The sequence below is a fragment of the Pocillopora verrucosa genome, chromosome 12 (genome assembly GCF_036669915.1).
Source record: "Pocillopora verrucosa isolate sample1 chromosome 12, ASM3666991v2, whole genome shotgun sequence".
Taxonomy (NCBI): Eukaryota; Metazoa; Cnidaria; class Anthozoa; order Scleractinia; family Pocilloporidae; genus Pocillopora; species Pocillopora verrucosa.
In genome coordinates this window covers 843,400-869,559 of record NC_089323.1, presented here as the reverse complement: position 1 = coordinate 869,559, position 26,160 = coordinate 843,400, and the positions used below count along the sequence as shown (strand labels likewise).

The 26,160-nt window shown below is 39.2% G+C and overlaps 3 protein-coding genes, 1 long non-coding RNA gene and 1 pseudogene across 6 annotated transcripts; 2 read left to right on the top strand and 3 right to left on the bottom strand.

Moving 5' to 3' along the window:
- Positions 1-468: 468 nt before the first annotated feature.
- On the bottom strand, positions 469-7,064 carry LOC131777973 (uncharacterized). 2 transcript variants are annotated; one of them, XR_010715801.1, is made up of 6 exons: positions 6,919-7,064; positions 6,495-6,710; positions 4,344-4,528; positions 3,404-3,483; positions 1,836-1,943; positions 469-608 (listed from the first exon to the last, which is right to left on the bottom strand). It is a non-coding gene; the product is annotated as an uncharacterized lncRNA (long non-coding RNA). The 2 variants fall into 2 exon arrangements; XR_010715802.1 differs by having other exon boundaries at positions 6,495-6,737; positions 6,919-7,054.
- Positions 7,065-7,803: 739 nt separating this feature from the next.
- On the bottom strand, positions 7,804-9,677 carry LOC131775518 (radial spoke head 1 homolog). Its single transcript, XM_059091632.2, has 2 exons — positions 9,430-9,677; positions 7,804-9,180 (listed from the first exon to the last, which is right to left on the bottom strand). The coding sequence occupies exons 1-2, from the start codon at positions 9,603-9,605 to the stop codon at positions 8,700-8,702; spliced, it is 657 nt and encodes a 218-aa protein (XP_058947615.2). The 5' UTR covers positions 9,606-9,677; the 3' UTR covers positions 7,804-8,699.
- A 751-nt stretch (positions 9,678-10,428) lies between these two features.
- On the top strand, positions 10,429-17,038 carry LOC131777971 (ubiquitin-conjugating enzyme E2 U). The gene is made up of 7 exons (XM_059094343.2): positions 10,429-10,741; positions 12,259-12,346; positions 12,685-12,777; positions 13,987-14,084; positions 14,678-14,804; positions 15,495-15,899; positions 16,675-17,038. Exons 1-7 carry the CDS (start codon positions 10,673-10,675, stop codon positions 16,812-16,814), a joined length of 1,020 nt encoding a protein of 339 aa, XP_058950326.2. The 5' UTR covers positions 10,429-10,672; the 3' UTR covers positions 16,815-17,038.
- Positions 17,039-17,437: 399 nt separating this feature from the next.
- On the bottom strand, positions 17,438-23,093 carry LOC131777975 (uncharacterized). 2 transcript variants are annotated; one of them, XR_010715845.1, is made up of 7 exons: positions 22,928-23,093; positions 21,518-21,608; positions 20,956-21,041; positions 20,345-20,443; positions 18,868-20,036; positions 18,376-18,456; positions 17,438-17,716 (listed from the first exon to the last, which is right to left on the bottom strand). XR_010715845.1 is itself a non-coding variant. In XM_066159183.1 (7 exons), exons 1-7 carry the CDS (start codon positions 23,003-23,005, stop codon positions 17,690-17,692), a joined length of 507 nt encoding a protein of 168 aa, XP_066015280.1. In that variant the 5' UTR covers positions 23,006-23,093; the 3' UTR covers positions 17,438-17,689. The 2 variants fall into 2 exon arrangements, 1 of the variants encoding a protein (XP_066015280.1); XM_066159183.1 differs by having other exon boundaries at positions 19,992-20,036.
- A 628-nt stretch (positions 23,094-23,721) lies between these two features.
- On the top strand, positions 23,722-24,814 carry LOC136277294 (uncharacterized; annotated as a pseudogene).
- The last annotated feature ends 1,346 nt before the right edge of the window (positions 24,815-26,160 follow it).

Sequence of the window (26,160 nt, the reverse complement as noted above, 5' to 3'; positions counted from 1 at the left end):
TATATTTTGACTGTGATATTGGCATAATAATAACTATTGGCCCCCTCTTTCTCCAATCAAATCTTGTTTGACAGTCTAAAGTCATTTCTATACCAATATAGGAAATTTTAAACTACCTAAAAAATTGTAATTCCTAGATGATAAACCAATTTAAAAATCTATATAACTTAATTTGTTACATATTTTCTCAATAATTCTTGGCATTTCCACCGAACATAATAATTGCCCTTACGAGCTCGCCTCTTGGTATCCATTAGAACACGTGACTTTGATAATTATCCCACCTGCTGTTAGGAAGTATTCTCTTTTAACTGTCTATAAAAGTATTATTTCCGACATCGTTTTCTTGAACAATATACATAATTTTTCTTTGGAAAGAGCAAATATTTCATTGTCCTTCTGAATTGTTCATGATCAATACCGTAAGATTGATCAGATTAATGGCGCCTCCCTCGTAGCTTTCTTGTCTCTGCTGGTTATGTGTCCATGTAAGAAAAATAAAGAAGATTACAACCGCAACATTTTCGTTGGCCTGCGCTGTCTGGTTCGTCTCGTCGCCTATGTCGCGCAAAATTGCTCCTATATTTTGTATTTCAGAAAAGGCCATCCTGTGGAGAAAAAGATAGAGAAGAGTGTTTCTCCAACATAAATTGTGCGATGTTTTAAAAATGTCTATGAATTAATCATGAAACCTGTATTTAAAGAGAAGTATGTTAAGGTATTACATGTTTACTATCCCGCCATGGAAAATCACATATAAAATGATTAAACTGACTGCACTATGATGTTTCAAAGAGTAAGAACTTTACAAGAAGGGTCTTCGAATGTGGTTAAAACACATTTTTATACAGATGGATCTTTCTCATGTGTTCCTTCAAAATGGTATCAAAAAATTCAACATCAACCAATCCTTCACTCAAGATATCCTGGCAGAGTGTACAGCAGGTTTCAAAAATCGCCTATTCTTAAGGTTGCTTAGGGTTATTTCGTTATCATGGAACATCTAGCCTTGGATAGATCGTAGCTTCAAACTCTTCTACAAAGGATTTTAACAAATGGTTTCTACGAGTTGGAGCTTTCATACGTTATCAATATGATAGTGACTGTGAACTCCTAAAAGAGGGGCTTATTTCAAAATTTAATCATCGTATTATACTGAAACCTTATGTTAAGGGCTGATAGATACTTCACTAAACGATTGGCGGCCAATTAGGATGGGTTTTCACCGACACCGTAGGGGGAGAGATCATTCGGCCCCCAAGCCGTATATAGAATGATCCCTTGGTCGGCTAGAACCTCTAACTACTTAAAATTTCTTTCTCGTTTTCAAATCTACTTTTAACGACAATTCCAGAAGACAGACTGATACTTGGACAAATTGATTCTTGTGTACCATTCCAATATAAAAAGCATCCCTTCGTTTTACTGTGATTATGATACGCACGAAATCAAGCAAGGCAGAATTTGTCTACAAATTGCTTTAGAGACATCCGCTCTCAAAGGAAAAGATTTTTTAAAAACTTTGTCCATGTCGCACGAAGCAAATTGTCGTTACGACCTGTCTCCGGGTCTTGCCACTGGTGAAACGGCTAATTGGTGTTGGGTTCTAACCGACGTCACTGGGGGAGAGATCATTCGGCTCCCAAGCCATGTTTAAAAGAATGATCCCTTGGTCGGTTGCAACCCTCAAATGATTCGTGAAACAACTATGTAGTGAAAGAAATGTTTTCTTCTATTTTCTCGTAGGGGAATAAATTTCATCGGTAAGTATGACGAGAAACAGTCCACAGACTGGGAGGATTGAGAGGAAGTAGAGAAGGAAGCAGCGCACGCACCTTTTTGTGGATTTCCTGATTTACTGGTTATCAGCTGAACTCTTCTGCGATGTCCCCTTCCTCGTCAATATACAACTCCTCTCTCGTATAGGGATAGGGCTGTAGAGGCTGTTGGGATAGTAAGATTAACAAAGGAGCTTTAACAAGGCTAGTTTGGAATTGTTTGTGCGAGAAAGTCTGGTAACTAGTTTTCAGCATCAAGTCGAGGCTGAGGGGAATACGACTCGTCTCAACATGGGAGGGAATGATGTCTTCACGAATATGAAAGTTCCAGACTTTTAAAGAAAAGGGATATTCAAATTTCTGTAAACGGTAAATGTAGGAAAAGGGCAGAACTGCTAGAGCTTTGCAAGAACGCAGCTGAAATAAAAGTTCCAAAACTTGAAAAGGACACAGTGCAACGCGACGAGTTGATTAATTCCAAGATAACATTGCCAGGAGGAAAATTGCTTCCCACTCACTTTCGCTTAAATTTTGGACCCATGACTTCACCGGTATTACAGACTTCAGGTTTCCCGATATTCACCATTATCTGGTTAGAAAAGATGGTTACGATGAAGACTGTTTACGGTTGTATAAAAGTCTTGAGGGTTTTTGCTCATTTACCGACAGGCATGTGGAGGATCTGAAGTACCACAGTTTAACTGATGACAGGCCAAAGTTGGAAATGCCGTGAAGAATTTCACGGATTCGTCATTTTTCAGTACATCGTCCATGAAAAGTTCCCGTTTAAATGCTGGCTTGTTATTGAGTTCGTTTCGAATTGTTTACCTCTTACCATCGATAAACTTTTTTATCGTATCATCCATTTGTTGGTGTTTGGCAAAAAACAGTCAGATATTCCTTTTCTTTGAAAGCTTCTTCTCTATGAACTTTGTTTTCTTTAAGGGCGTACTCCTGGTCTTTCAGAGCAATAACAGAAGAAACACGGAAAAGTTTTAGCGGGAAGTACTTCTTTGATTTCTTCGCTAGCGTCTCGTTTTCTCCACTCATTCGACCTTTTGTCGCGTTGACTTGGACTTCTTCCCCTCAGCCTCGGTTTGGTGCTAATAATTAGTTACCAGACTTTCTCGCACAAACAGTTCGAAACTAGCCTATTTTGCGCGCCTTATCTTATACAGATATCAACCTTGAAACTTGTTTTCGCGTCATTTTCATGCCTCCTGCACGTGATTGGGTTATGCAATTGAATGCACTTCCAAATTTAGCTACAAGCGCACGTGTTTCTGTTAAGGATGACGCTTCCTGAACGTTTTGAAACTTGTTTTCGCGCCATTTTCTGGAGCGAGAAGTACCTCAACAAATTTACTTCTGAATAGTGTTAAAATCATGCCTGTTGTTTTTTGCCAACAAGTAGAAATTCCTTGAGAAGCAATTGTCACATGCAGAGGTAGTCATGCACGTCGTTGTACCGCAAACAGAAAGTTTGCCTGTAATGTAGTTTCTAAAGAAACTGGACGTGAGCCCTCGCGCAACGTAAGGACAGATATTTGTATGCTGCTATGGAGTGTTCAAAAGCAAATGCTAAATTTTGGGGATTAGAAATAAAATAACGCAAATCTCCTTACCTTCGTCGTCAAGCCAGAAATTCAAAACTTGACTCTGATCTTTTATTGCTTTCATTTGCAGTCATTTTCATTTGACTGTCCTAAATAGAGATGGCAAATAAGGTTTTCGAAATTGGTGCACAGTAGTTAATTAGAAACCCAACCAATCACGTTTGAGTGACGTAATGTATTAATTTATCTCAATGACCCTTGCACGTGGCTAGGTGATGCAATCGATTGTGGGGCTGGATTTATCAGCCAATCACAAGTGACGTTGCTTTTCCCGTCACCATCTGACTACGTGCTGATGAGTGGCAGCCGTTAATCGAGGAGCAATCAACTCTATGATGGCGCCAATTTCTAACTCACCATGAGGTAGCTTAGTAGCGTCACCATCTGACTACGTGCTGATGAGTGGCAGCCGTTAATCGAGGAGCATTCAACTCTATGATGGCACCAATTTCTAACTCACCATGAGGTAGCTTAGTAGCGTCACCATCTGACTACGTGCTGATGAGTGGCAGCCGTTAATCGAGGAGCATTCAACTCTATGATGGCACCAATTTCTAACTCACCATGAGGTAGCTTAGTAGCGTCACCATCTGACTACGTGCTGATGAGTGGCAGCCGTTAATCGAGGAGCATTCAACTCTATGATGGCACCAATTTCTAACTCACCATGAGGTAGCTTAGTAGCGTCACCATCTGACTACGTGCTGATGAGTGGCAGCCGTTAATCGAGGAGCATTCAACTCTATGATGGCACCAATTTTTAACTCACCATGAGGTAGCTTAGTAGCGTCACCATCTGGCTACGTGCTGATGAGTGGCAGCCGTTAATCGAGGAGCAATCAACTCTATGATGGCGCCAATTTTTAACTCACCATGAGGTAGCTTAGGATTTACAACGAAGGGATTAAATTTTGAATTATTGCCATACTTAGGACGTTGTTTTGCCTACCTTCAGGCCGCTATCACTGCCAAACTGGCTTCTAGGAAGTTTGCCAACCAGCAACCTTCTGCCACTGTTTGGCACGAAGCTAAATTATTTCATGTTACGACTGTGAAGACAGATTGGCCTTTGGGTACACGCTTCATTCGGTTCCTATTAAACACTGCTTGACCCATAGCCCAAAAACACAAGGTCTGTGGAGAAAATATTGGAGATTATTTAGGAGCAAGTAAGTCGACTAATTCAATTTCCAAGGCTTATACAATGACGAAAACGTCAAAAACATCAGTCGTGGCCATGGATCGATAATTACACTCGCAGTTTTCCTGCCAGTGTAGATGCTCTACTCCTGCTCACACTTCTTCAGTCAACATAATTTAGAAACCAGTTTAGCCCTTAAAACATGGGTTTAGCTCAAAAGATACGGCAGATACGAATCGACACGAAGCGTCAGCTTGCCATTTCTCGTTCTTAATGTGAGCAAGGTAGAATGCTGGAGAGACTTCTTCTTGAGGTTTATACGACATCAATTCATTCTCTCAAGTTATTTGGAAGAAAAAATACAAATTGTGACTACTTTCTTCGGTGCAAACATTTCTAAATAAGAAAAAAGCAATGTAATACTCTTGCACTAAACACATATATCACTCCCTCGTTTCAACTTGGAAAATTCGAGATCGACAAAACAGTTACGATCGTGCAGCTATTTCTTAGACCTCATGAATCCTTTCAAGCATTCACGCACTTGATTTTAAAACTAAATTAGTATAATACAACTTCCATTTGTTTCAATTCAAATCATGTAATGAGATGAGTTTTAAATAGTTGGCTCGTATTGCGAAGTATATCAATTGGTAAACTACTGATACATGCACGAAGATGTCAAGCATGATGTTGAGGAAATCAATTGATGATAAAATACAATTCTACAAAATTTGGCTCATATTCAGAGAAAAAGCTTTCCTATTCAACCTTTGTCGAACGTACGAGATTAAGTCCAATCCTAAGTCTCTCCCCTCTTTTTTCTTGTCAAAATTACGATGTCTGAACATGCATATGAAATGAAATGAAAATTGCCCCAATGTTATAGCGCTCCATTACTGTTGCTTGAGCAGGAAAGAATGCTGGAGAGAACCTCCAGAGAGGCTTCTACAGTCGAACTTGACGTCTAGAATTCATCCAAGTACGCTATTTTGAAACAAACAATCGGTGGAAAGTTTTAATATTTACTGGAAATAAGCAGATCCAACGCCGGAGGACACAATTTTGTTGGCTTCGACTCCAGAAGCTTTTCAACGCGAAAAGTGATAACACCACGAGTGCATGTCCGCCAAATTTTTCAACTCAAACAAATACTTCTACTCCACAAATGGTATTCCTTCGTTCAAAAATCGTTCAGCGAATCACAGATACAAGTGCCGAATAAAGACAATAAAAACGAGCCAGTTCGACTCGCTTTGTGAATGTTTCAAAGCGATTTTTGACCATCTTTAATTTGTGACATTAGGTATCACAAACCGAGTCGATAAATAGCGGTAAATACATAGATTCAACCCAAAGGAATCAACATTTCGAGTTAAATAATCGAGTTTATATGGATCATGTGCAATCCTAAGTTTCTTCGTATTCGTCTCTCGTCAAAATTATGATGTTCAAACATGCTTCGGCGAGAAATGAAAATGGCACCCATTTCAGCCCGCCATTTCCAGTTCCTCATGATAGAATGCTGGAGAGACTTTCTCGGTCAGTTTGTACGACACGAATTCATTCTCTTGAGTTCTTTTGGAAGAAATAATCTGAATTGTGACTTTTTTCTCCGGTGCAAGCATTTCTAGATGCGAAAAAAGCACTTTTGCCCGCATAAGTATCAACGACTGTTTGTTTATTTCATGTTTGCGCGCCAATTTTTCAACTACGTTAAATACTTCTTTTCAATGTGCTATATTCCCCTTTGCCAATAAACATACGCATCACAAATACAAAATTATTAGTTTAAATTTCCTAAAACTTGATAGATCGACTAATTTGCTGTACCTACGGTTTACAACGCAACACCCATTCATTAAACATATCAATTGTTGATTATAGGGTTAATTTGGTTGCACAAACTTCAAACGAAATAACGGTCAGCACATGTAAACTAATCAACATTCCGCTTACCTTTGCGGATCCTTGCGAATCCAATCCAACGATTAGTCATTCTTCAGTATTTCTGATGTTTTCGAAGATTCGAGGACCTAAAATTCGGGCAGAAATGTTTGTCTGTACTCTGTAACAACCGCAACATGAAAAAATGTCACGGAACTGATTTGCAGCGCCATTCCCTTTCCGAAGACTGACTCATTCGGCTCCTGACCAACACGAGACCTGTATCCCCTACAATATTAAGAATAAAAGGATAAACTGCTCTTAAATAGAGCTATCTGGAAACGGATATGTACTTTGGTCGTTTTTCGAAATCCCGCGCAAACAGCAACTGCCTTGTGCTTCTCTTTCAAATTCGAAACTGAACTTTATCGCTCAAACAATTAACAACGTTCACAAAAAAGCTTATGGCGGCTGTTGAAGTTCACGTTTATCTTACCATTCGTATGTTTTGTAGCCTTTGGCGATTCAGTTCATGTCTCCTCTCTCACCTTCGACTGAAAACCTTACATCCATTTACTTCAGCGCAAGAAATGAAAATGGCGCAAAACTCGGTTCTAGCGTTATCTTAACATGAACAATTTGCGTAACATATCCGGTTTGGATTCCACATGACCTGTTATGTAAACTCCGAGAGGTCGTTCCGAATGACCAGCCGATATACATATATTTCCCATTTTCATGTTTAAGGTTGGTATAAACAGACGTGACGTAGGATGAGCTATCAAATATGTGAGTGTTTCATGGTGTTTAGGACACGATTTGATTCGCTACTTTCGCCACGATCTGCATCGTTCAAAAGAACAAAAAACAGCTACGATCACAGTCGAAAGTAACGCCCCAAAGTGGATTACAAAATTAATTGTAATCAGAAAGGGCAGAAGCAAGTTGCAATTATCGGGGAGGCAACATAGAGGGTTTTTCTAACTTATCTAACTCTTATTATATTTGCGTAGTCTTCTTAAGACCCTTTGGAGCCAACTCCTTCAGGCAACAAAGCGACATTTGTTGCCTCGTTCATTGGACGCAGAAATGATACTTCAGCCATGATGAGATTTCCGCTAAAAGACTGGAAACCAATCAATTCATTATCGATTAGTTCTTAGGGCCTCTTACTATGAGCGCGGTCAACTAGGCTAGATTTTATTTTTTGAGAATTCACCTGCCATTCTTTCCTTGAAAAACTTCACAACCCAATCATTAGGATTAGGATAGACCTTTGATTGTGCCTTACCAGTCTGTAATCAGGGTAGGGGAACTCGTAGTTTCAATTTTCTAAATTTGAATTCGGCAAAAACTAATTCAAGAAGCTTCGACAAAGAAAACAATTTTAATTTAAACCGTGTTTAACAAAACAGCTTTAAAACATGATTAAGCTTTACTGAATATGGAATTAAGGTAAAGAACAGTCATTTTTTTAAAGCCCGGGGGAGTGTGGGGTGAAGGGAGGGGGGGGGGGTTGATAATTTAGGTCGTGACACAATAGAATCTGCATGTGGCTCAGTGATAGTTTCATGACCCCCTCCAATATTGGCAGCTAAACGGTAGTCAATTTTCTATAGTCCCGGTCCACCACCTTAATACTCTGTTGGCGAAGACTCCCCCCCCCTCTAAAAAGGAAATCGTAGTAAAGCGCAAAATGGAAAAAAGTGAAAAAAAGAAACAAATCGCGCGAGTCAGTTTTAAACAAAAACAACAAAGCAAACAGAGTAGGGGAGGGGGGGGGGAAACTTTGTGCACGTCGCAGATAGGACTTAAACCTACATGAGGGTTGTTGTTGCTCCAGCAGACAAGTTGACGCGTATATCAATTTCGCAATTGCGACAAACGATGTACATGCAGTCCACAAAAAAAGCGGTTTTTTTGGAACTCTATTTTCTATTATAAGTAGAAGATAAACCCTTTTCAGCCAATCCTTTTGTTGTCTCTTTTGAGATCATTTAACGGCACCCAAGGGATTCTTGCCTTTCAAATGGGATATATTCGTTCTTGTATGGAAGACTTTCGATTTACATGACGAGAAAGCTTAAAAACCTATTAAATGTCTACGAAGCCGATATTTTTGCGAAACTATCATATACGTTGAATGAAAAATCTTTGGAGGTCTTGGAGGGCTATTGATTTTTGGTTGATTACTTTTTGAGCAAAATATGCCTGTATGAAATGTTAAAACGTTTTCTCGCATTCTTCCTTCGATCAACTAAAACCTGCGCTTAATTTTCAATCCAGTGGTACAAGTTCCTCTATTTTCCACTTTGGTTCAACAACAGTGATGGCTTCCTCTTCCTCGTTGTCAGGCTCAAGAACAACTTCAACCAGTTCATATCTCCCTCGCATCTCGCAGCCGTGATCAAACACATATTTACCTTTTCCGCTGGGTTTATCCTGCAAAAATCCCCCGGAATACCGATGGTTAGCATGAATCAGTTCCCCAACTTCGTCCATTTTCCCATGGACCCACATCCCCCGGTATTTAGACCCGGTCTCCAGGTACGTGTACTCCCCTTGACCGTGACGCTGGTTGTCGGCCCACTCCCCCTCGTAAATGTCCCCGTTCGGGTAGGTGTATTTCCCGCGGCCGTGACGGACATCGTTGAGCCAGTACCCTTCATATTTGGAGCCATCAGGATACAGGAATGTTCCTTCGCCGTGTTTTATACCGTTCATGTAGCTTCCAGTATATCTTGCTCCGTTTTGAAATCTAAAATTGGCAATAAGAATTACCTAGTTAGAATTAAGCGCTTAAACGGCATCTAAACGTGAAATGAATTTTATCAAGGAGAGAAGACATTGCAGAAGAATCTCATTGTAGCTTGATGACCGCGAAATTTGAAGTAGCTGGCTTTCAATTTTCAATGGTCACCCAGATTATCATTTTCCCACTATTCCGACTAAAGTTGTCTTTATAACTTACTGTTTTTCAATCGAATAATAACAAAAAAGATCTCACTTGTATGTTCCCTGGCCGTGTCTCTTGCCATGTGAATATTCTCCTTCATATACATCGCCATTAGGCAGCTTAGCTTTTCCTTTTCCATGTCTTTCTTCTTCTTCATTTCGATCACCTTCATATTCTCCTAAATAGGGGACTCCTTCGTCCTCAACGCTTTCTTCATCTGACGACATTTTATTTTCAAAACACTTTCCTGCTTCAGCTCCTCTCAACTCTTTTTACCGTGGTTTCTGTTTATAAGCCGTTTCTAGGGCATAATATTGAATTCAACGATTTGAATAAATATTCGCTCTTATGTCAATATAGATAGGCGGCCATTGGTTGATAGAAAGGACGAGACAGGTTATTGTTTGCATAAGAGCTTCTTGAGCTGCTAAACTAAAGCAGATTTGCATAACGCATCAGCGTGCCTACTAGATTAGTTACAAAAGCCTCCAAAAGCGAAAAAAGTTCGACTTTGGAAAATTTTAGTACCACGGAAATTTTTACTCCACAGTTTCCTTGAGAAGAAGATCCGTCGTACAAGAAACTTCGCTTGATCATAGAGCTGATCTACAAATGCCGCCCTAACAAACAAACCGTGTGAAAACACATTCATTGCGTATCGCTTGGGCTGTCGACTCCAGATACGGAGCTTCCCGATGGAGCTAACGCACTAGACTTCAAATGCGCATAATAAATTCAGAGTTTATTTGGGTCTTGAAAAACAAAAGGTTGATCGAGATTTTCCGTTGCATAAAATTTCAATTTGAAAATTATCTGCGAACAGTTCAAAAGATCAAAACTGTTCTTTGTGATGGGATAGAGCTATAATCATACCCGATATAGACTAAGAACTAAAATATAAATGATGTGATAACATTAATAATAATGGTAACTGATGACAAGAAAAAAAATTGTAAATTTCGATGATCGCGAGGGCATGATCGAAAACTGGGAAACTGGGCTCTAAATCTTATTTATTGTTGTTGCTATGCAACCACGCCGAAGAATAATTGTTACAATATGGCGGACGATACAGGAGAAGGTTTCATCTTCCTTCGATTTTGAATACTGGTACCCCTGTAGAGCGCATCAAATCGGCTGCAGCAGCGATGTAAATTATGATTAAATTTAGTGAGGAAGTTTTGATGGACAGAGTGAGGTGTTTGTCGAAGAGATTGCTGTAATTGCTCTTTCGTTTTTTAAGTAACTTGCCTCTAGAGAGCCGAAATTGTGCGTGCTCCAAAATAGTGGAAGAATGCATTCAAGGGCGCACATGTTACTCGAGAAAGAGTGGTTTAAATTGCAAAAGGAGGAACTTCCTTGGGTAAGTTCCAATAATCACAAGTGTACCTTCTAACAATATGTAGTGAGCATTGTAAATTTGGTATGTATTGTGCTCATTTGAAGTTTATTTGTGTTCATTGCGATCGTATCGTGTTGTTGACATTTATATGTCTTACTTCCCTCAAATGATGTGTCACGAGTCTAGAGGTAAGAATTCGATGTAGTACACTCAGATATATATATGTTAATTGGTCGACGAAACGAGGGATACTAGTTACTGTTAACTAAAGAATTTAAGGTTTCTGTTTTCACCTTAGTGAATACCACTAGTTTTGTTATTACTTCCTCGTTCTTAAAATTTGAGCTTGCCGATGAAGTGGACCTCGGTGATCATCTATTTAGTGGCTGGATTATGAAATTCAGCACTTTGGGACTTGGAGTAGAGTTGCAGTTTTTACTGTTGATGAATTAATCAAAACTATAAAAAAATTCTTGAACGTGATTGGTTATTACCAGCCTGATTTGAGCACTAATAGGAGAGTGTACGCGTCATAGTTGTAATTGGACAGTGTGATAGAACAGTTAAAGATACAGTTAACACATCATGCCAGTATAAGTAGATAGAATGCATCATCTGTCATGCTGGGTTAACTGTTGCTTTTTATGAAAATGTTAACTGATGTCCAGTTTCTTTTTTAAGTTTTGTCATAGTTTTGATTAATTGATAACAGTACAGGACTTAGTGTCCTCTAATTCTGTCTGTAATCATACTTGTGACCAACAAACTGACTCCTGCTTTGCAGTCATCTGATTTTGTCAATCACTCATATGATTATGGACCAAATTGGACTCCACTCAGTCCTATTACCATTATTAATTGTTACCATTTCAATTCCTCAAATGTGATTAGTGCATTGAGTGCTTTATTTTTCACTAATCATTCCGTACAGTGGTAATCAAACAGTGTAATCGGACAGTTGGCTGTAATCAAACGCCGGCAATCAGACAGTTGAAGCAGCAAATCATGCTATGTCCTCTCAGCCAAATCCACCAGTCACAGAATTGATCTCAATAACCATAGCAAAAACCACTTATCTTAGAAAAAAATGGGGATTTTCCAAACTGGAGGAATAATTTACCCTGAAAACATTGTCTCCATTGGATATATTTGTTCTAGATGTAATTTTTTTTAACATTGTAATGGTTATGATTAATTAGTGACAGGACTTTGTGTCATCCAATTTGACAGTTATCATACCCATGGTTAATAAATTGGACTCCTGCTTCTTGGTTGTCTGATTTTGCCATCACTTGCATGACTGAATTGGACTCTGCTCAGTCCAATTACCATTATGAATGTACACCTAAAGCTTGAAACCAGAAGTATGTGTGTGACATATCATGGTTTGATTGGGAGTCACAAGGGCAGATCCAAAACTTTTTTATTGTGGATGGGTAGGATAAACTTTGATTCAGAGGAAGGGAGACCCTCTCTTGAATTCACCACCCACCACTGAGTCATAATATTCCAGGGTTTATATATTTCTCTTTGTTTAGGGTATAAAGGCCAACCCACTCAATGAGGATGTGGACATGTTTACCTGGGAAGGTACCCTAAAAGGCCCTAAAGACACAATGTGGGAAGGTACATGAATCACTGTTGTTTTATTGCTTTCCTCTGCTAAAGCCTGTCTATAAGTCATATGGCAAAATATCTTCCTTAAAAAAATGTTGAATGATTTTGATCTTCATTTTGTTAACCCTGTGGCTGTCTTCACCCTTAAACTTCTAACTTTTCCTCACAAATTCAAAACATTATCCAATAAAATAAGGGGTGAGAATACAGATACACATCTTACTTTGATATAGTACCAAATTCTCATAACTAGCTCATAAGGAGGTCTATAAAAGTTAGAAAGGAGAATCACCTATCTTATCTTTGAAGTTAATTAAAAATAATTGTTTTTCTATTTTTTTTTTCAGGTGGTGTCTTCAAGTTGTATCTTCAGTTTGATGAGCGCTACAATGGCAGACCGCCAAAGATTTTCTTTCACACAATACCCTTCCATCCAAATGGTGAGATTATTATGTTGTTAGGGTTATGGGGTCAGAATGATTTTTTGCATGTAATGTTTTGGATTGCCCTGGAAGTTACTGTGTTCCCCAAATAGAGAGTTTGTAATAAATTATGTTTGCTTCTCTCAGATGCAGTAATGTCAAATTTTTTGCTAGGGCCAAAGGAGTAGGGTAATTAATTAAAAAGGCTTGCACCCTCCCCCTTTCCCAACTTAAAAAAAGAGACCTTATGGCTCCTTGAAAGTAACCTCAGAGTACCACTTTAGAAGAGTTTGAATGTGACAAATGCAATGAGGACTTTTTTACACTGTCAAAGTTCTCTTGAGCAGGTGCTGCTTGAGGAAGTGTCTCGGGCCTGTCATGATAAACCACAATCAACTTAACTTTTTGTCACCCCACCTATCCCCTTAAAAACTTGTTTCTCTTAGTCTGTATGTAGATTTTTATACAAGGAGTATATTGTGGAGAAAAATGTTTTTTTGACTCGTCACAAGTGTATGACAAAGAAAAAATTCTGAGTCCCCTTGAGGAATCAAACCTCAGACCTTCGGATTTCACAATCTGATGCTCTACCACTGAGCCACAGAGACTCTATCGTGAGCAAGACCCATTGTGAAGTCATATCTGTTCATTTATAAAATAATTCAAATAGTATGCACGCTCTGATTGGCCATAAAACCATTTTACATGAGCCTATGTAAACATGGTTTTCGTTCCTCTTTCATTAGATATTTTATAAAAGAAATGTAAAATGTACTCAATAAGCTGGAAACCACTCTGCTTCGCATCATGGTTTCCTATGCTTATCTCGTGTTCACCCAACCTCCTGCGTGTTTACATCAGGCTATGTAAACACTGAAACCATTTTACATTTCTTCAATATGACACTTGTCCTGCATTCTGCTAGGATCGGCAATGTTGCTGATCCTAGCAGTTGATGCTGGACACATTTTCTTTGTCCCACACTTGTAACAAGACAAAACACATCTTTCTTTATTTCTTTACCAGGCTTAAAACTTATCATCTTCGTTATTCTATTTGCAATATATTCTGAGTTCCTCCTTCCAATTCTTATCAAGACCATCATTCCATAAAAGTTTACAAGCAGTGTAAAGCTATTAGTAGTGATCAAAAAAATTAAACTTGCATCCTTATATAGTAAAGAAAATCTTCTGATTTTAACAGTCTCTCACCATTGTTGCTTTTCAGTTGATGCAGACACAGGTCAAGTATGTGCAGACTTTCTTGATGATTTGAATAGCTGGAAAGAGTTTTATTCAATTTCTTATATGCTACTCAGTATCCAGGTAAACAAAACACAAATAAAATGCAGTAATGTCTGTACATGTAGTTCAAACTTCCAAGTTTGTCCTTTTTTGTGTCTGTGATTCTAATTAAATACCTACTGGTACACGTAGTATTTGCTAATTTGTGTTTATTCCAACAAATTCATGTTGCAAGATGCTGTGGCTTCTCCTTTGACATGCTGAACTTTCAGGTCTAGAGCTCTAGCTTGCATCTGGTTTGGGCATTGTGTTTAGTTCTCAGGCATGACATTTAACTTTCATCGAATAATTAATAAGAGTTGAAGAGTTATTGATATTGAACTCTTGATGGATGGAGACCTTAACCCTTTAACTCCCAGAAGTGATTAACAAGTAATTTCTCCCTGCAATATCCATGCACTATCCAGCAAACAGGTAATGAGAATACTCAAATGTATCAGGTAGAAGTTGTCATCTTGATCTAACACCAAATTCTCATAACTTATTGACAAGGAAATGTGTTGCAGCCAGAGGGGAGAACTAACAACCAGATCTTGGGAGTTAAAGGGTTAAGATTTTTGACTGTACAACCAAAGATTAAATCACCTCTTTCAATTTCTTGTCAAATTTCACAGATGCTGCTACCAAATCCAGTTCTTGAGGATGCTGTAAATCCTAGTGCTGCCAGAATTTTTGCTTCCTCACCTAGTGGTTTCAGACAGACTGTGCTGGACTGTGTTCTTGCCAGTAAGAGAATTGAAGGTGAAAAGATCTTTACAAAAGTTGGCATGCTTCTGCTTGCATAGACTCGTGCAGTTTTGCAGAATATCTCAAATTGCATCCAATCTCATAATAAATAGGAAATCCTTTAATGAGAAATGCATTATCTCGATAAAATGGCAAAGGAAAATGCTATTTTGCTACAGATTTATTCAAAGAAATTCATGTGAACTCCAGGAGAATTGTACATTTAAGGGAGGGGTGGGAGGGGAGAAGAGAACAGGGAGGGGGGGAGGCGACAAGGCAAATATTAGCAGAAGTGAGTGATCATGGAAAACCTATTTAAAGTCTAACTACACTCACCTTTACAAGTTCTGCCATACACGGCAATGTTCTTAAATTTTCTCCCATACTTAAGCTGGGCCTCTGTAATATAACATTTACGACACTATGCGTGTTGCAATGCGCAAAAGATTGTGGCAGCATTGTACCGCTTCTCATCTTGCAGCACTTGATGCATGGAAAACTTGGCAAGACATATTGTTGTAGGAGATTTTACACTATACAATTTCAAAAAGAAAAGAATTCCAGGTGATTATAAAAGCTTCATTTACGCCGCGCTGTTAACGAGCCCTCGATTCTACTCAAACGCAGGCTCCTAGTTCTTGAGCAGCGGCTAGTCATAGAGACTACGTAAAATTGATCTTTCACGTATGCACATTTTTAATTCAGCTGGCCTCAAACCTCACACGGCCGAGGAAGTCGACCTAACTCGAATGTCCCGTAAAGATCCCGAGCCACCCGCGAGAACTCCTGACGAAAGAAAAAAGAGCTCGAAAATCGGAAAAGTTTCGTTTGATGACTATCATGCAATGTGGAGTGGAATAGCTACAACTAAACCAGTTTTGAGTTCAAATAATCCGCTAAGTGAGGTTCTTAAAGCCGATTCCAATCTGCAAGCCACACACTTTGGACTGCCGCAACAGGAACTACACGAGGAGATTCACAAACAATTGACAGAGCATAACGCCATAATGTACGGAAACTTTGATACTGGGCGAGATGGTCGGGACTTAACGGAACTGAAGACCACTAGAATTCAGTTACTGAAACAGATTTACCTACCTAAACAGCAAGGTATGGTTTGTGCCAGTGTTTTCGTGTTAAGACTTTTTCTTTACACTCATTACGTCGTCACGGAAAAATTAAGTACTGGGAGGGAAAAGAATGTGGGCTGGAAAACAGCTTTTGTTAGGGCAACAGGCGTGCAGAATGGTGCAAATTGAGAGGATGACGTGTGCAAAGAAAGGAAAAGTCGTCTATTCTTTCTGGTCTCCGGCGAATGATATTTTCGGCGAGGAAAGCCCTAAGTTTTAAAGTTCGTCTACAGGCAAACCGACCACAGAATGGTTTAGTAACAACTTCGGCGTTGAAGAGCATATTTGTTTGAAACAGTAAATAAGCTACATTGTACTCAGCACCGATACTGTAACACAAATACATTACAGGGAGATGCAGACTTCACTAGCTTCAAGGTCCTCTTTTTCTCTCATGTGCAGTTTAGGTGTAAGCGGTTTGTAGAATGCCATTCAACGAACTCTCAAAGCTAAACCCGTCTTAAATGGAAATTGATTTTATTCCAACCTGCATTGGCATAAGTTACAGACACATGAAGAACTTGGAGATAGTTTACGAACATTGTAGCATTTTTAGCCTGTGTATAATTGAATTTAAGCTGTTGGTTTAAAATCACTCGTCAAAGGACTCTCCCACAAATTATTTACATGCAAATTCTCCCTGTAACAGGCTCAGAGAATCGAGATTTGTTTCTCTTGAAATTGATTTGATTTTAATTAAATCTTTGGATTCAAAGAGTTATATATTTGTTTTTTTTTTATTTATGGTCACTCAGGAGGTCTTTCCGGCACTGAGACTCCTTTATCCAGAACTCAGACCTATGCTCCTTCACCGGCGGAAACAAATGCGAGAGACCTGGAACCTCATGACCAGGAAGTCGAGGATCTGTTAGCTTGGACTAATACGTTGCCTTAGCAACTTCAGAGTGGATACGACGAAGTATGCGAAGCGGCAGCCGCGTCCCAGTTGGCGCCAAAACCGACGTGCTCAATTACCTGTTCTTACTGAAAACTGGTGGACCAAACTAGTCACGCGTGAACATATGTAAATGAAGACGCTCAATGGGGAGGAGTACTACATACATTACACGATTGTAAAACGCTTCACTGTCTCTAAAATAAAATACAACGAAAGTAAGAGCGAAGCGGGTGGGTTGTGATCTCTAGGTTGCGAATTGTGGTGAGCGCCATTGTTTTTGGTTACGGGGCTTTTCTAGAAACAGAGCTGCGACTGTTGCGCAACGTTTCCCCCGAAACGCACGGAAGCATTACAAAACAATTTGACGTCCTCGACTTGGTTGGTTCTCCATATTTTCCACGGTGTAAAGGGAGTCCCTAAGTTGGTATGTTTAAAAATTGACAAATTTATAACTGTCAGTCGTAAGGAAAAATTAAGCGTAAAAACTTTACTTTTAACCCTAACGAAAAGAAATTGGCCGTCAGCCGTAAAAACCATCACCCCATTGAGACCCTTTGTAAAGGCTCCGCCTAAAAATAGTAAGACCGAAAATACTGAAATATGTACGTGCCTTTTTTTTTTTTTTTTATATAATCTTCATTATTCATGCATGTAAATACCTCTTCCAATACTACATATGTTATAAAACGCTATTTTTTTCGGTTGAGATCTACCTAACTGATATCTGACCACGTTTTCTTCCTCCTTTTTCCGTTTTTGTAAAGAACCCTTACGGTTACATTTGAATTAGCCTCATTTACATGTCGGGTCTTGTTGTCTCTAAAAGTTACAACAACAGGCACATGCGTATATCTAAGACTGATTCTGGTGAATCAAGCAAGTGCATCGTATTGATGGTGCTGCAAAAAAAGATAGAGAAATCATTTTTTTAACAAACTTTTGTTTCTTATTGGTTTCTTGAAATATTTTCTTTTGGTCTGATCGGCGACTGTGAGTATTCTTGATTTAGTTTTAGGTTGCCCAATAGAGAATCGCTCCACTCTTCTTTTACGGATAACTAAAAAAAAATATCCAGGATTTCCTAAAAAAAAACAACATCCGGCAATTCTTGTTCCTAGGCGGTGTAAATTAGATGAATTATCCTTAAGCTCTACACATAAACGCTTCGAAGAAACACTCGATCCTTAGTTCTGTAGTCCAATCCAGTAACAGAGCATATCTCTACCCACCCCTATCTCATCCGGGATAGCAAGGAATGTAATCTACCTATTCTACTTCAGGGACTGGTCATTATAATCTACATCGCGGGGGAGGGGAGGGAGGGTTGTCAAAGGATTTTGGTTGTGTCGTGATAAAAGTTACCTGAGTTCCTGAAATATTTTAAGGATCCTTCCTTTACACTGTGTCAACAATGACTGACTGAACCCCCATTCGTTTCCCCTGAAAACGATGTAATCCTTTCCAAAATTCTCCGCCGATTCCCCCTCCCCCCTCCCAGGCGGTAAATAATGGCAGATTTTATAGGGAAATGATGCCATGACTACGTCATGTTTATTACCGAGCTTCCACTCATTTGTAACGATGTTTGTTCCGGAGGAGGAGTCTCGATGTATGAGTACACCACAAGAATGAAGTACACCTGATAACCGAAAAAAAAAAAGAATGAAATTGAAAGAAAAAGAAAATTAATGTAAATATGTGGAGAGAATAACACATAGGCGCGCGTAGATATGGAATTTCTCTTCGAGTGTTTAACTCGATAGCTCTCGAGTGAGCGGAGCGAACGAGTGAGATGTCGAGTTGAACACGAGAAGAGAAATTCCATATCTACAAGCAACCATGTATTATTTTGTTTTATCACATAAACACAAGAGCTCTTACTGAGAAGAAAAGCCGACTTCACTAATTTAATGAATCGACAATCCCCGAATAACAACCGTAGAGTGCGTTGGCGCTAACTCTTAAGATAGAAAAATGCATTGAATCATGATTACAAAAACAACAATGGTCGTAATTTTAAATTTACAAAATTCTCTTTTATTATCCTTACCGATAGAAGAAGTCTTTCAGGTAAACGGCCAAAATCGGTCAGTGGCAAATCTTCCAGTTGTCGATTTTCATTCTCAGCCGAGAGAAATGCTAACACCAAAGCCACTGAATAAGTAACTTTCGGTTTTTCTTTTAGTATATTGGTTTTCTTCCCCTTCTAGGAAAATTTGAACCTCACTGTCTGTCAGCGATACGGATTTTTTAGTGTTTTAGCCGCAAACAATTCGAGAAACCTCCGACGAACAACTTGTATTGAGAATAGTGAAGACTTGCTGTTCATTCATGAACCTGACCGAGTGGCGCCAGAGGCGATTGACGCGTCAGCTGCCGATTGGCTATATCAACACACGTGGAAAAAAATACGATCTTTTTTCACACGTGTTGTTACGACTTTTCTCAGGGCCGGAAATCTCTGTATAACATCGCAGTTTATGTGATAAAAAACAGTAGAAAATAAACGATTATCACATGACAATAACATGAATTAAAATATTTAAAAATGATGTTGAATTATATTCCAAAGCAAATTTAGAAACACAGCTGAACAGAATAGAATGCCACTGGATCGTCTTGGACCCTGGTAGTTTATTTCAGAACTGACTATTTAGAAAAGAGATGGTAACTTACGGACTGACTGAATGATTGACTGACAGTCTAACTAACTGACAAATAAATCAGGGGTATGTATCTAGAGAAACTATGGTGCTGCGTCGGTAGGGGAACGAGGAAGATAAATTTTGGTATTTTAGAGCGAATGACAGGGCTAACGCTTGAAATGTTAGCTTTGAAACTCTTTACGGTGGCCAATTGTCATCATCAACTCAGTTGATAAAACCTAAATTATATTAACTTACTGACAAACTAACTGACACACTGACTGACAGATCGACTGCCTAACTAAATGACTGACTAACTTAATGACTGACTGACAGACCGACAGACTGATTGATTGACTGACATAATGACTGACCTACTGAATGAACGAATGACTGGCTGAACTAAGGAAAGAACAGGCGAAGAAAGATGGAATGAACGAATCAAACGGAAAATGTGTCACATTTATAACTCAGAACATCTTCGGATTCTTAGATTAAAGCCAAAGCAGTGTACAGAGGTGAAACTCACCATTAACAGCCATGCGTAGATGTTCAAACAGAACAAAAACAAGAACTAAGAAGAAATAGACAGGAAATATGTTAGAGCGAAAGTCTTTAAGACGATAAATTCAGCTTGGAAATTCTCTAAGTTATCAATTTTCTTTGTCCCAGGCTCGTGACAAAACGAAAACGCATCCTATTCTACTGCATTAAAACCTACGAGTAGCAGTTCCCCCTCCCCCAAGAAGAAACCTTCCTCCTTTGCGGGGGGAAGGGAACGGTCACTCCTAGGCCACAGTCTATTACCGTGATTGAAATTTAACGTCTCTCTTAACTGTTAAACAATTGTCACAAACATATTCACGGAAGGAAAAGACTTACCCCCTCCCAAACAGACATGAGAAAAATGTTCAAAATGAAGGAGCCGAAAATCACACAAATTCGCCAGATAATCCAGGAATGTGTCAGATATCTGCTCGGCTGATGATAAGAAAACAAAACGAGGTAAATATTTGTTCCCGTAACGTGCATTCTTAAATTGAGAAGAAATAATAAGTTAACAAGCCAGCCGATAGATTTCTTTGTAGAGCGCTTTTCGATTCAGTGTCGTAAAACCAAATCCAAAGTAATAACGAGAGCCAATCAGAAGTAAGGAAAATACCTCTGTAAGCCAAATCACTGCCCAAAGCGCGGGAAGAAAACGCGTGGGCGACCAAGACGTGAATGGTTTCAGTTTTACATCTGATTGATCGAGAGGATGGAGCGAGTTTTTTGGACCAATCACAGACCAAAGTAAAGCAAAACCAGTTCAATTTCGGATTGCTTTCGACACTAATTTGAAAACTACTCCAATTATAAATCTGAACCTTATTCTATTCTCGTTCAAAGTGTACCTATCTTTAACTCACTTTCACCCGAAAAAACGAGCTATTATATAAACGAAACAAGTGGTCATAAAAGGAAAAAGGGACATTTGGTCACAGTTTTCTTACCATGCAATAGGAAATCAAAAGAAAGACATCCGCCAACATTGAAACGGCGGAAAATGCAAGGGAAACCATACTCAAATCGGCTAAAACTGTAAAGAAAGGAAATACAATAGTTTGAAATTTAAAATAAATAGTGTTCACTAAGGGTTCTTTCAAGCCAGAGATTATTCCCCACGGAAAAGTTCTTACTTGCAAATTGGCAGCGAGAAATTAGAGGAGCAGTGGAGAATGATTCAGAGTTCCGTTCACGCGCCCGAAGTAAATTAGGATGGTTTTGGAAGATTTATAATTACCACGACCTCGCAGTAGTTGGCTGCATTTCAGATATTCAAACTAGCTGTCATATCACATTATATGGATCTCGTTGCAAGAGGTTTCTTTCAAGAGTTAAGCGTCTCATTCGCAATATTTACTGCGGAACGTAGAGGTTGTTTTGTAGGTCTATGCATGCATCTCATTCGAATTTGATGATCTCCTAACATGAGTGAAATCCATATTCTCCTAAATTGTAAAGGACCATTGATACTCTCTGTGTAGATCCAGTCAATGAACATGCCTTGCATACCTTTTTTGTATCCTTGGGAGATTGGCAATGCATCCAGTTCACCAGTTTCCGCGGCTGTGTGGTTCCAGTAAATTCCTACTCCATTTGAGAACTATGTGAAAAGAAAATCAATGGCCTTTTTGGCGCTTTAACAGGGCAATATTGAATGATAACACTATCTTGAGGCCTTCTTTAGCGTAAAATACTCATAATACCGTCAATAGTTGAGTATGCTACTTTCAAATCTCGCATTTCATGGGACAACGTGAATTGTACACGAGGTGAGCGCGAAAAGCGAGTGCTTCTCTCGCGAAAACGCAAAGAATGATCGGCCTGTCCTTCATGCGGGCTAATTTTAAAGGTACGAAATCACAGTTCAGGGCATGCGCGGCGTGACAGCCTTCAGCCTTGAGAAAGTTTATGTTAACACATCTCTGATTACCTTTTGGCTCTTAAAAAAATGCACGTCTTGTTGACCATATGGGTCACGCGTTACAAATACTCTTAAGAAACCATCTCTGGAAATTCCTCTTTAACACAACGTAAAAAAGTCTTGGTTCATGGTAAGATGTTAGTTTGCCACCAGGAAAATCTCGTAGTTATAAACAATAACACATTTGCTCACGCGTCGATTTCATGAACAGAGTGTCACAAAATACGCGTGTTTGACATCCTTCCAGTGCCAGAGGGCAACTGGCTATTCTTCTTACAAAGATCAAATTGTCAATCGTTTTCACTGTTTACTACTCTCAAAGGTTTGTTTCCTAAAAAAAAAATCGATATAATGCACATCAAGGTGGAATGCTATCAGAGAACGAGATCGATTTAAAACAAGCTCCGTTTTATAATTATGAAAATAGCCCTAACTGATATAACGCGGTGTTTTGCGCCGGCAAAACACCGCCTTATATACCTTTTGAAATTTTCAAGCAAACTCGTTGTGCGTCGCGCTCAAAGCCCCATTCGCAGAAGGACTCACAACAACACATTTACGAATTTTTACTAAATAAATCTAATTATCTCGTTAAAGAAAAGCCACGCCAAATTAATTTCCTCCTCTTCATTCCGGGTTTACTATGCATCATGCACTATCCAAACTTGAACACAATTTCAACTGCAGAACTATATCAGTCAAAAGAAAAAAGGATTTTTGAGTGGTTACGAGTCTAAAGCCACAAAAAATAATGCTCTTGCGACATGATAATTTACTTCGGTGGCATTTCTGAATTTCCGTTCTCTGATGAGCTCGTTAGATTTGTAATCCTTTAAATTTTCAGCAGGCGGTTTCCCTGTATTCTCCCCTCCGTTTCCATAAGAATTCGCTGCGGCTCCGCCGCTGGAAACTACCAAAACACAACCAACTACGCAGGATCGATACTGTCATTCGATGACAAACATGGCAAACTACGTATGGAAAATATGGATACATACGATGCCGAAGAGGCCGATTAACATAATGCCTGTTCGCAGGTTACATCCACAACAAAAAGTCTGCATATGAATCGCCATAGCTCGAGCCCACTTGTTGTTTTTTATACGTAAAGTAAAGAAACGGGAAAGTCAGGACACTAATTGCTATTTGCTCTTCTTTGTCTGGGCGCTGTAATCCTTGAACGATGAAATGTCTGAAAAACATCTGTCAATCAAAACATATGGCGGCCAATTGGAGCGGAGAACACGTTTAATCTGTTAGTATCCTGTTTCATCATATTTTTGAATACAGGGTTACAATTGAACATGCAAACATGGAAACGCGCATGGTGAGCTCGGAAAACAGAATTAAGAGGGTGTGAATGGGGTTAACCGACTAGCGACAAAGGGCGTAAAAAATTACTGACTACCGACGAAACGGGGAAAAAATTACCGACTAGCGACAAATAAATTCTAACCGACAACCGATATGGTCAGACGTGATAGGGATGTTTGTATTCAGAAAGAACAGCATTTTGATGATTTCTAGCTCAGAAAATCCTTCTTCACCCGATGTAACCACATTAATTCCAAATTTAGCCGAATTATAGAATTTCTTGTCTTCAAATTACTTTAAATCCACGGGATCCTTCTTTTCGGTGAGCAGCGTGGGCTCATTTCTAGAACAGCGGCTCGTAATCGGGCTGACAAGACGCCCTGCTGTCTCATTTCAAGAACAGCGGATCACAATCGAGCCGACGAGACGCCCTGCTGTTGTCTTTTTATTGCTCGTTGTTTGTTCATGCGGTCGGGTCATGACTGGGATTGCTAAAGTCATCGTGAGTTTTTTTCGAAAAGGTGAAGAAGTCGCCATCGAACGTCATCGAAGCAGGGTCCCATCTGAACTAAAAAAAACATCTTACGGAGTTTTTAGGACTAAAGGAGCAGGCACATCAATATGGAATTGGCGGATTTTCGTTAAAGTTATTTCGCCTGGCGAAATCGCCTGCGGGCAAATGCGAAAATTTTGCAATTGTGACGGATGGGCAATGGCAGCTTGAACTTCCAAATTTAATATCGGATGAAAGTAGCAGTGAACTCAACGGTAAGAGTGGAGCGCGTGCAGCGGAGTTTTATGAATCACTTTAGTTCTGTAGTTAAATATTAAGCTCAAATATTAACGTGGTTAAACTCTGGTTCCACCGTTTTTTGTTTGTTGTTTTGTTGAGCGGAATGTTTTTTTTTTCTTTTTCACCGTCCATTTGAATGCGAAAATTGAGAAGAAAAATCTCTACAAAGAAGTAGCGAGTAAATCAGTTTATAAGCTTCTTTCTGATTAATTGGTGAATGAACAACAGTGTAGCTTAACATATTAAAGACCCCGTTTATTTATACACGCCCTTAAATTTATTCGTTTCTGAAAACCAGACGTTCAAATAATATTCAATTCTCTCCTCGAGGGAAGCTACGCACGAGAGATTTCGCTCGATGTGCACGTTTTATACATCTTGACGAGCATTTGCTGATAAGAACTTTGTAAGTTTCTCAAAAGCCTACTAAAGAGAAAACTTAAAACACACGGTATTTAATATTTTAGTACACATTATCCAAGAGGTCACAAACTGGACCGGAAAGCCAGTAGTGTTGCTGAAGGCGCCGGCTACATCTGATAAAAGCAAGCAGAAGTCAATGAACGACACTGAGAAGAAAGGTGACGAGTCAAAAGTGAGAAGGAAACGGAAATCACGAGAAGAAGCAAAAGAAGATAAAAATCTGGCAAAGAGGATCATGACTGAAGGAGGTGACATCGAGAGAAACGAAAGGCAACAAGGAGACCTTCAAAAGTTTCAGGATGGTAGGGCTGAATTAGCACTTGTAGTTCGTTTATCTGATTTTCAAAAGTCATAAATTTCACTACTTTGGAAATTCTGCGGTATTCCTTGTTTATAAACACTGCCTTGTTTATACAACGAAAAACGCTCACTTGGTGCGTTCGCTATGTAAAGATAGTTTCTTTTAAATTCCGGCTAAAAACTGTATTATTATCACTTTGATGGGCATTGTGGCGCATTTTGCGTGCTAAAAACAAGAATTTGCCGGGCTAAAATGTATTTTTAAAAATAAACCAAGACAACCAATGTTCGCGCCGTCTTCTTGTAGCGTTGGTAAAAGAAACCGTGGAGCTATTTTTAAAGCCCAAATCATGGCTGAAAACACAGAAAACAACAAAAAATTTGTAAATTCTCAATCTTCTCAGGTAGGGAAGATCTTAAAAGATCTTAAAGATCTTAAAGTATTACACTTCGTCTAGAGTTTAAAGTCTTAAAACTGGGCAAATTGCATAATAAATGTGAATAATTAATGTGTATTTTTAATTATTAACTGAGATTTACCGACAACCGACAAAGGTCAAAAATCTTAACCGACAACCGTCAAAGTAATGAAATTTCAACCGACAACCGACATTTTGACCCCCCCATTCAGACCCTCGAATTAACGGATGCGTTGAAAACTGACTAATTTACTTCCTCTGAACGGTCAACAAACAAACGACGTCCAATTTGTTTTCATCAACTCTTCAGTGATAAAGTTTTCCGCGTATATTCTGAAGCCCGAAGGAAAGGGTATTAGGTGTACCCTTCCTTGTATTCCTCTAAGCCTTGTATTTTTTCTGCCCTTAGATCCAAATTTGAGAATTTTCCGGGGGAGCATGGTCCATGACATGTTAATCGGGCTCTCGACGGTTGAGCAACTCTCGTCCAATAAAAAACAAGCAAATTTTTTAGGCAACTGTTAATCAGCGATCCTTCAACCGCTGATCCATTGAGTAACTATACTATCTTGCAGAATAAGCGTAATTTCTCTGCGTTTTTTTTTCCAGGAGAGTGGATGCGAGAGTAGTGGGAGGCGATTTCTGCTCTTGCTCGTGGCTCGTATTTCGCGCCTCACCTGGCATATCGCCTTAAAAAAACTGTTTTGTAGGCTTATTGATATTCGCTTCCAGAAAGTCCTGCTCGATCCTTTGACCCAAACAGTGGCTAGCAACGACTTTCTTCTTACAATATCACCCCTGAATCACACTTAAAGGTCACGAGGATAAGAGAAATGATCACAAATTACAAAAGTTCTTGCCTACAGGTTAAACAAATTCTCCTTGTCAGCATGTTTGGAAATATATAGAGAACAGAATGGAGAGGATGTACACTAATGTCAGGGCGTGAAGCGTTCATAAACATCTCTGTGTTTGTGTTGAA

Excerpts from the sequence above, each read along its gene's own strand:
- LOC131775518 (XM_059091632.2), bottom strand. The coding sequence starts at position 9,605 with ATGTCGTCAGATGAAGAAAGCGTTGAGGACGAAGGAGTCCCCTATTTA. Across the intron at positions 9,181-9,429 it reads CACGGCCAGGGAACATACAA|ATTTCAAAACGGAGCAAGAT; the intron begins GTGAGATCTTTT and ends TGCCAATTTTAG.
- LOC131777971 (XM_059094343.2), top strand. The coding sequence starts at position 10,673 with ATGCATTCAAGGGCGCACATGTTACTCGAGAAAGAGTGGTTTAAATTG. Across the intron at positions 14,085-14,677 it reads ATATGCTACTCAGTATCCAG|ATGCTGCTACCAAATCCAGT; the intron begins GTAAACAAAACA and ends CAAATTTCACAG. Across the intron at positions 15,900-16,674 it reads TTACCTACCTAAACAGCAAG|GAGGTCTTTCCGGCACTGAG; the intron begins GTATGGTTTGTG and ends ATGGTCACTCAG.
- LOC131777975 (XM_066159183.1), bottom strand. The coding sequence starts at position 23,005 with ATGGCGATTCATATGCAGACTTTTTGTTGTGGATGTAACCTGCGAACA. Across the intron at positions 20,037-20,344 it reads TCATGTCTGTTTGGGAGGGG|TTCTTGTTTTTGTTCTGTTT; the intron begins GTAAGTCTTTTC and ends ATTTCTTCTTAG. Across the intron at positions 17,717-18,375 it reads TACAAATGAGTGGAAGCTCG|CACCATCAATACGATGCACT; the intron begins GTAATAAACATG and ends CTTTTTTTGCAG.